The sequence below is a fragment of the Salvia hispanica genome, chromosome 5, assembly GCF_023119035.1.
Source record: "Salvia hispanica cultivar TCC Black 2014 chromosome 5, UniMelb_Shisp_WGS_1.0, whole genome shotgun sequence".
Lineage (NCBI taxonomy): Eukaryota > Viridiplantae > Streptophyta > Magnoliopsida > Lamiales > Lamiaceae > Salvia > Salvia hispanica.
In genome coordinates this window covers 20,612,527-20,620,967 of record NC_062969.1, presented here as the reverse complement: position 1 = coordinate 20,620,967, position 8,441 = coordinate 20,612,527, and the positions used below count along the sequence as shown (strand labels likewise).

The 8,441-nt window shown below is 31.6% G+C and overlaps 2 protein-coding genes across 4 annotated transcripts; one reads left to right on the top strand and one right to left on the bottom strand.

The window, feature by feature from the left end:
• Nucleotides 1–1,177: 1,177 nt before the first annotated feature.
• LOC125189597 (zinc finger protein JAGGED-like) lies at nucleotides 1,178–1,714 on the bottom strand. The gene has a single exon (XM_048086859.1). It carries the CDS (start codon nucleotides 1,712–1,714, stop codon nucleotides 1,178–1,180), a length of 537 nt encoding a protein of 178 aa, XP_047942816.1.
• A 4,362-nt stretch (nucleotides 1,715–6,076) lies between these two features.
• Nucleotides 6,077–7,817, top strand: LOC125186051 (cysteine proteinase inhibitor A-like). 3 transcript variants are annotated; one of them, XM_048082368.1, is made up of 4 exons: nucleotides 6,077–6,365; nucleotides 7,118–7,337; nucleotides 7,418–7,469; nucleotides 7,605–7,817. In XM_048082368.1, the coding sequence occupies exons 1-3, from the start codon at nucleotides 6,186–6,188 to the stop codon at nucleotides 7,450–7,452; spliced, it is 435 nt and encodes a 144-aa protein (XP_047938325.1). In that variant the 5' UTR covers nucleotides 6,077–6,185; the 3' UTR covers nucleotides 7,453–7,469; nucleotides 7,605–7,817. The 3 variants fall into 3 exon arrangements, with proteins under 3 accessions (XP_047938325.1, XP_047938326.1, XP_047938327.1); XM_048082369.1 differs by having other exon boundaries at nucleotides 7,418–7,491; XM_048082370.1 differs by lacking the exon at nucleotides 7,418–7,469.
• Nucleotides 7,818–8,441: the final 624 nt, after the last annotated feature.

Sequence of the window (8,441 nt, the reverse complement as noted above, 5' to 3'; positions counted from 1 at the left end):
AAATCTCTGCAAATGAAAAATAGTCATAATCATATATACCATCTACACTATAATCCAATACTATGTCTAACAAATTAAATTAAATTAAATTTCGTACCAATTTATATGATTTGAAACCCATATTATAGTAACGTTTTCAATCCATTTTCCATTGCATTTCTTAAAACCCGCATCGGATCAAAGTATTACATAAAATGGCGGACGGAGAGTATACTAAAAGATTGCCCAAGGAAAATCGTAATTACTTAAAATGTCATTACTTGCAAATGATTGTGTAAACACAGATAGATCACTAGCACATATGAATCATAATAATTTTTCAATTTACAAATTCATCTCTAATTTTGATGTCGCCTCACTCTCCCAGAGTAAATGAAAAAGAAATATTAATTAAATTGAAATCTACAACCATGATGTCACCTTATAAGAATAGAGAGCTTAAGCCTCTATCACATAAATATTTTTCTCGTTTCCTTTCCTTGAATTTTACAGAAATTTCTGAGATCTTCTTTGATTTTACTAAATTGAAGTAAATGAAGAGCAATTGTTTAAGTAGAAATGACTGAAATTAAAGAAAGAAATGAAGAACAAAAATGCAAAAAAACTATTGGAGAAAGAAAGAAGAAAATATTAAAAAATGAGGAGTAGAAAGTAAAAGAAAATGTACAAAGATATAAATAGACTACTGTACTAGTCTTAAAATCTAATACTCCGTACTACTAATAATTATAATAATAAATATAATTGTTACCTACCTATTACCTATCTATGTACATTTAACTATAAAAGTAATCTCAACGAAACTCCTATCAGCATTTTTTTGGTTCGCTAATGCATCTTTTTCTTTGTTAATTTGTGTCAACTTTGAATGTACTGCAAATATAGAGTATATGGATTAACCAATGATATCAGTTTTATCTTAAATCAAATGTTTGCATAATTTACATTCAGATGCTTATTATTTAAGAAATAAAAAAAGTAGGAATTTAAATTGTGACTAATTAACGAGATACAAGTCAGACTTGGATCTACGGAATGATGAAAGACAGAATAAAATATGTGTAGTTTATTCCATTAATTTCAAAAGACCTTAAGTTTAGTTGGGACAAGTACGGTACTAAACACAAAAACATGTAGAAATATTAATTGAAGCACAAGGAGATGATGAAGTAAGTCATCACAATTTCAGAGACAAATCCAAGCCTGATTCATCATACTGGTTTCCCGGAACATTCCTCGTATTTAGGTGGCCGGGCTGGACGAGGTATTCAGCGAAGCCCAGGGGTGGGGCCTGATTAAATACGGGCCTGAAGTTCTGGGCGTGGGCCATGGGACTGGGGCGGATATGGAAAGGAGGAAGGCATGGGGCCACAGCCAACATTCCAGAGGGGCGGTGGTTGTAGGCGAAGAGAGACCTTTGCGGGAGATCATGGCGGTAGTGGTACGGACCGAAGAAAGGGGTGGGTACAGTCATACGGGATCCCGTGCCCTCGACATAGTAGTTGTTGTCATGCATGTTCTTCTCCATGGCCCGCTCTACTTTGTGCGCATTTTGGTGGCCGCCCAGTGCCTGCTTGTTGCTGAATTTCTTGTGGCAGTACCGGCAACCGTACTCCCGATCTATATCTGCCACCGCCGCCTGATCTCCAATGGCCCTCTTGCTCTGCTCCTCTGAGGGGCTGCCTTGCTCCTGCTTGTTGTCGTCGTCTTCCATTGCGACTTGCTAGATTTAAGTCTGTGGTTGTGGTGGTGGAACAAACATAAAAATGGTGGGGTTTTATAGTTGAGATATGAGAAAGGAGGGAAAATATTTAAGATAACCTAAGCCAGAGTTGAAGCAATATAAAGAGAATGGGTTTAAGATTATGCCTAATTTGGAAGTTTACAACTGGGCATATGTGAAAAAATGGTTGACTATATAATTGTTGGAATGAAGAAGAAGATGTCAGTATGTATATTCTCATCTCCTTACTTCAATTCTGCTTACTCACTTACTTTTCAATGCCGCTTTAATTATTTGATTCCACTTCATCTACAGATTAAACCTATCATATCTGCAAATCCTACTAATATCTCTCAATTATCACATAAATACAAATGGATGATTCTAATTTTGAATTTGGCATAAATTAATAATGACAATAATAAGATTTTATCTAATTGTGCACACACAATTTTTCAAGATGTTCTTAATCACACTCATTCTACATATGCAATCTTTTCATATGATTTTGATTTAGACTAGTACATTGGTTTGATGTTATATTCCTAAAAATTTATAAATATCTGTTTCTAGATCACATAGTTTGCGAATTTCGAGCAATTATTTATTATTTACGTACATGTTCCCGCATATTTAGGATTACGTTTGGTCGGGTAGTAAATAAGACAAAACATGATAAGAACCGTACATATTTATGAGTCAACTAAATTCTTAGAAAATATTTTGTGCGGCTCTAACTAACATTATGGTTATATATATAATTATTATAAAACTAAAGATATCAAGGACAAGCTTATATGTGTAATTTATTTTGTTTTCAAGTAAATTTTTCCTTTTTCTTTTATGGCTAAAACATCTACTAGTTTAATATTTTACAAGAATGAGAACGAGTGTTTAAAATCTTCATCCACTCCTCAATAGATATGTCAATTTTCTAAGTTCTAATTATGGAGATCAAGTACCACTATATTAACAATAACTATAAAATGATTAAAATATTAAACAATATCTTCTTTATATTTTTATTTAGCATCTGAGTAATAATATTGTTCTGGCGACCATAAAATTAATATAATCTCAAATGTATTTAAATGCATCCTCCGTGCAAAAAAAATAGAGCAATTTGTGTATGACACTGGTTCCAATGTAGAATTGGTAAAGTAAGAGAGAAGGGAAAAAAATAAGCCAGAAGGAGAAAAAGTAAGTGAAAAGTAATGTTAGTGGAATGATGTGTAGAGTTATTATTTGTTGAAAATTTTCCATAAATAAATATGCTCTATTTTTTATGGACGGCCAAAAAATGGTAATTGTGCTATATTTTTATGGACGGAGAGAGTACCATGTATAGGAAATTGAAATTAATAAGCAATCCTGTGTTAAGTGAATCAAATTTACTCTTGTTGTTTCGATTTAGATTTCTACTATTATATTAGACATCCAAAAATAAGACAAGATACTTTAATAATATTACAATTTTACTTTCCTTCTGAAATGGATGATTTAATTTATGCATCATTATTTTCAGAGTCTATTAATATTTCACAATTTGATTTCCATGTACAAACCAAGGGAAAAACTCTGCAAATGACAATAGTCATAATCATATATATACCATGTACACTATAATCCTACCATGTCTAACAAATTAAATTAAATTTATTATCAATTTGTATTATTTGATATCCAATACAATGAGTTTATTAGGCATGTGCAGATAATATGAAAAAAATACTTTCTTAATCTCATTCAAAGCAAAATACTTCATACATCAATCATTAAATGCATTTTATGGTTATTCATGTTGGGATATCCACTATTAAATGTCTCATTTCACTTTAACTATTTTTAATAGAGAACTTTACATTTACTAATTTAATTTACTCAATATTTAATAAAAATATTAAATAAGAATTATTTGTCACTAACTTTTTCTACGAGTTCTTTTTTTAAAATTTCCTAACTTGTGCCAAATCCAAGTCGGGGCTGGGAATATTTATTTTTCAATGTGAGGTTTATTATTTTTTAGTATGTTAAATAGAGGTAATAAAATATAAGATGTGAAGAAATGGTTGACTATTGAAATGAGGAAGAAGAAGAAGAAATAAAGCCAGATTGCCAGTACACACTAATATATTATCATCTCCTTACTTCAATTCTGCTTACTCACTTAATTTTCAATATCGCATTAATTATTTGATTCCATTTTATCTACATATTTGCAAATCCTACTAATATCTCTCAATTATCACATAAATACAAATTGATGATTCTAAGTTTGAGTTGGCATATATTAATAATGACAATAATGAGATTTTTTCTAATAGTGCACGCTCAAATTTTCAAGAAGTTCTTAATCACACTCATTCTTCATATTCAATCTTTTCATATGATTTTGTTTTAGACTAGTACATTAGTTTGATGTTATATTCCTAATATTTTATAAATATTTATTTTTAATGTATACTTGCATATTTAGTGCTATAAAAAGTGCATTAAAAAAAAAAAACTTTGCCCTCTAATTATTTCTGACATTCTATTTATTTACAAAATTTATTATACTATTAATATAAGATTCAGTTTTCAAAATAACATTATGATACAACAATATGTTGAAAATGTCAGGCATATTCAAAGTCTTTTTTCCCTTCACACTTAGGGATAAAACTGGAAAACAAGTAGAATACTATTTCCTCCGTCCGCGAATAGGAGTCTCGTTTTTTCATTTTAGTCCATCCGCAAATAGAAGTCCCAATTCACTTTTACCATAAATCATAATAGGGTCCCACCTTCCACTAACTCATTTCACTCATATTTCATTTAAAAGTAATATATACAAGTGGGACTCTCATCCCACTAATTTTTTTCCACTCACTTTTCTTAACATTTTTTAAAACGCGTACCGCCATGAAATGAGACTCCTAATGGCGGACGAAGGAAGTACATATTTAAATATTTTTTTTCATTTTTAAGTTGAGGAAAACTTTTTTTCTTCTAGTTGTGGGATCAAAAGGGATTGACTAGAATAGAGTTGTCAAATGAGATTGGCCAGCCGAGACTAACCACACCGTTGACCGTTAACCAGTTTCAAAATTTCATAAATCCTAGAACCGGAAAAGGGACAGGAACCGGTCGGTTTCAATTCGAAACAAGAATCGATGTGTAATTTTAATTTGAATTTATTTATAATTTTAAATAGTTCAATACTAATAAAATAATGATCCAACATTTGGAAATATAACCAATAATATCTAAAAGTTCAAATGAATACACAAAAGATACAAATCAACAATATAATATTCATATATGGGTAAGAGTGATGCTTGCCAAGTGTAGTAGGTCGGACTAATTTATGTTGTCAATTCTTTTATAAAAGAAAGAGTTCTAAAGCATAGCATTTTTTAAAAAAGGAGTTTTAAAATTAAATAAATATTCAATGTAATTTCCAATACTAATTGATCTTGTTGTGACTTTTTGGTTTAATACATCACAGTTAATAAACATTCACAAACAAACTTATAAAAGTTAAATGAATTGTTAAATAAATTTTTTATAAAGTTAAATTTCTATTATATGAAATGATATTGTATTTGTATAGTTCTTTTGGAAATTCCAAACAAACTTATGGTGTTCTACTCATAATAATTAGTTCATAAAAAATAGATTGGAGAAATATAATAGATTCAAAGCATCACGTTTTAGGAATTTTAAATACTTCTGAAAGCAGAGGTCACAAATTTAACACTATATGAATATCACTCAATGTTTCAAATTATTTTATTTCAATTCAGTATTAATTCAATTAAGTTAGATTAATTATTATATTAAATTATAGAAAAAATTAAATTGAATTGTAATCCGATTTTTGGTTAGGAACCGGTCTGTTCTGGTTAGAACCGGAACCGATTTTCTATAAAAAGTTGAAACCAGTACTGGAATCGAAACCGGTTTTCTATAAAAAGTTGAAACCAGTACTGGAATCGAAACCGGTTTCCCGATTCCTCAATTAACTGGCTGGTTCCGGTTCTAGTTAACCGAGAACCAGAGAACCATTTAAGTACCCTATCATTTTTAGAATTGTCTAATTTTGGTGGACGGTCCAAAAATGATACAACTAGTCAATTTTTTGTGCTAAGAAGGAAGTATTTAGTATAAAAAATTAGTATAAAATATATATTAAGATTTTAAAAGAAATACTTGTAATAATGATCGTGTTTCTGAAATGTTGGATTTGGGCTGAGTTTAGGTTTAAAAATGAGTCAATTAGTTTATTTGGAATTATAAGCCCAGCCCAGTTTTGTTGGCTGGCCTACAAGTTGTCAAATTACACAATTCTTAACCGCCAAGCTAAAAAGCAGCATCTGACGATAGAATTAAAAGGAAGCGCACAAAATCCAATTTCAATTTCAATTACAAAAAGGATCAGTCTTGAATAATAGGATTTGCGAATCAACTGAAAATCGACATGAATTTGAAGCGAATGACCATTGATTTCGGCTTGCTTTTGGTGGTGGCTGCTGTAGTTTGTCAGATCGGATTCTGCAGCGAATCGCCGAAGGTTGGAGGGCTACGCAATACGGTTCAAAACAGTCTCAAGATTGACGATATCGGCCGCTTTGCTGTTCAAGAACATAACAAAAATCAGGTTATTTCTTCTGTAGCTACTTTATTTGTTTTATTTTGATTTCAAATTGTATGTAATTGATATACTGATGGTTTAGGACTTTTATTTATTTGGGAATCATGTGTTGAAAAGTTGTTTCTAATGTTTTATTATTTGTAATTTATTAAATCTCTTGGTGTGGTTTAGGTTTCTTGGGTGATCATCAGCATATATTTATTTCAAAGACATGATTTTTGCTAGAGAAACAATTAATTTGGATTTGGTTGTGAATTGTTATTGGAATGGATTAGGTTTATAGACATGTATCATGGGGGTGCGTTATAATGCTACTCTTCTTAAATTGCTAACTCATCAACGCAGCACGATCACAAAAGTATCAACACAAATTTGTGTTAGACATTTTATATATCAATGTCAACACAGTTTATTAAAATCGGCTAAGTTTATGTAGACATTTCAATGTTATAGTCTTGTCATATTTAATACACTGCATTGACGAGTTAGCAGAGTTAACAATTTAAGAAAGCTAGCTATGGATCACACATCCATGTATCATGTATGTGTTGTTTAGTTCATCTGAGCGATTTAGGTTTCTCTTTTAAAGCCCTGGTTTGTTTTTAAAGTAGCATAACATTTGTTGCTGGTGAATCTCAATTATTGGTGGTTGCATAAAACTGATAATATAGATTCTCAAGAAGAGATCTTCTTTGGATTGGGGGGAAAGTTTTATAGTATGCATTAATATATGAATTGTTACTTGTCCATTGCTGCAGAACTCTTTGATTGAATTTGGAAGAGTAGTAGATGCGAAAGAACAGGTAGTAGCTGGTACAATGTACCATCTTACAGTCGAGGCAGTCGATGGGGGACAAAGCAAGATATATGAAGCTAAAGTGTGGGTGAAGCCATGGATGAATTTCAAGCAGCTTCAGGAATTTAAAGAGGTTGATGATAACCACCCAATCACATCTTCAGCTCTTGGCGTTGAGCGTGGTAAGAAGCTACATATTTTGTACTTGTGTTCCTGGTTAATGGTATAGTCTGTCATCCACGCATCTCCTGCTTCTTTACAGTTTTAAAAAGAATGGTTGCATTCAAGTATCGATAATAGACCGAGGCCTAAAGGTATCGCTCAAAACAGTTGATGGTAAATTGCCTGAACTGTTTCCGGAGATGTGCCATGTGATGCTTGTCACCATAAATTAATTTAACTATGGAAATCATTTCATTTTTCAACTGAGGCACTCGTGTGGAATGCAGGTCATTGAAGATAATGCAGAGCCTGGACTGCTTCTGAAGTTAAGGGACGAGATCTGCAAACACAATCATCATAGTAACTTAGTAAGCGCATACTTTTAAAAGAAACTATTATCTTTATGGCATGTGATCTACTGTGCCTGAAGCTGTTAAAACTTGATTTGTATATTCTTGTTAAATATGCCATAGTTCAAAGGGGGCACCCATTTATGAGAATACGACTGCGATATACACAATTAGGAGTGTTTGGTTTGCAAGATTGTATCTCGGGATTAAATATGTAGGAGTAGTGTGTTTGGTTCATGAGATTTAATCTCATAACTCAATCCTAGATGGATAATCATGGGATAATCAGTTATAACTAACCCCTTCCAACTAAAATAATCTCACAATTCAATCCTAGATTATACATTGGTACTATTTTATCTAGGAAACCGAACACCACTAATATCGACTATTACTAATATTTGTGCACATTATTATGTACACACTCTTTGTACTTGCTACTCCACTATATGAGAAAGAGTTATTCACTTTTACCACGTATATGATTTTACTTCTTTGCTTACAAGGTGAATATAGATCGAAGGTAATTGAATGGTTCATGCTCTAGGTAATTGCTCGTGGACATGATTGAAAAAAGATTTGTGTTTTATGGAAGATAAACACTACTCCTTCCGTCCCTCACTAGGTCGCAATTTTTCATTTTGATCCATCTCTTATTAATTGTCGCATTTAATTTTTATTATATTTGGCACAGATATCACATTCCACAAACTAACTCTTTACCATTCATTTTATTACTTCCTCCGTCACATAAGAGTACACATTTTCTTTCTC

Coding starts and splice junctions, on each gene's coding strand:
- LOC125189597 (XM_048086859.1), bottom strand. CDS start 1,714: ATGGAAGACGACGACAACAAGCAGGAGCAAGGCAGCCCCTCAGAGGAG.
- LOC125186051 (XM_048082368.1), top strand. CDS start 6,186: ATGAATTTGAAGCGAATGACCATTGATTTCGGCTTGCTTTTGGTGGTG. Junction 6,366..7,117: donor AAGAACATAACAAAAATCAG/GTTATTTCTTCT, acceptor CCATTGCTGCAG/AACTCTTTGATTGAATTTGG. Junction 7,338..7,417: donor AGCTCTTGGCGTTGAGCGTG/GTAAGAAGCTAC, acceptor GCTTCTTTACAG/TTTTAAAAAGAATGGTTGCA.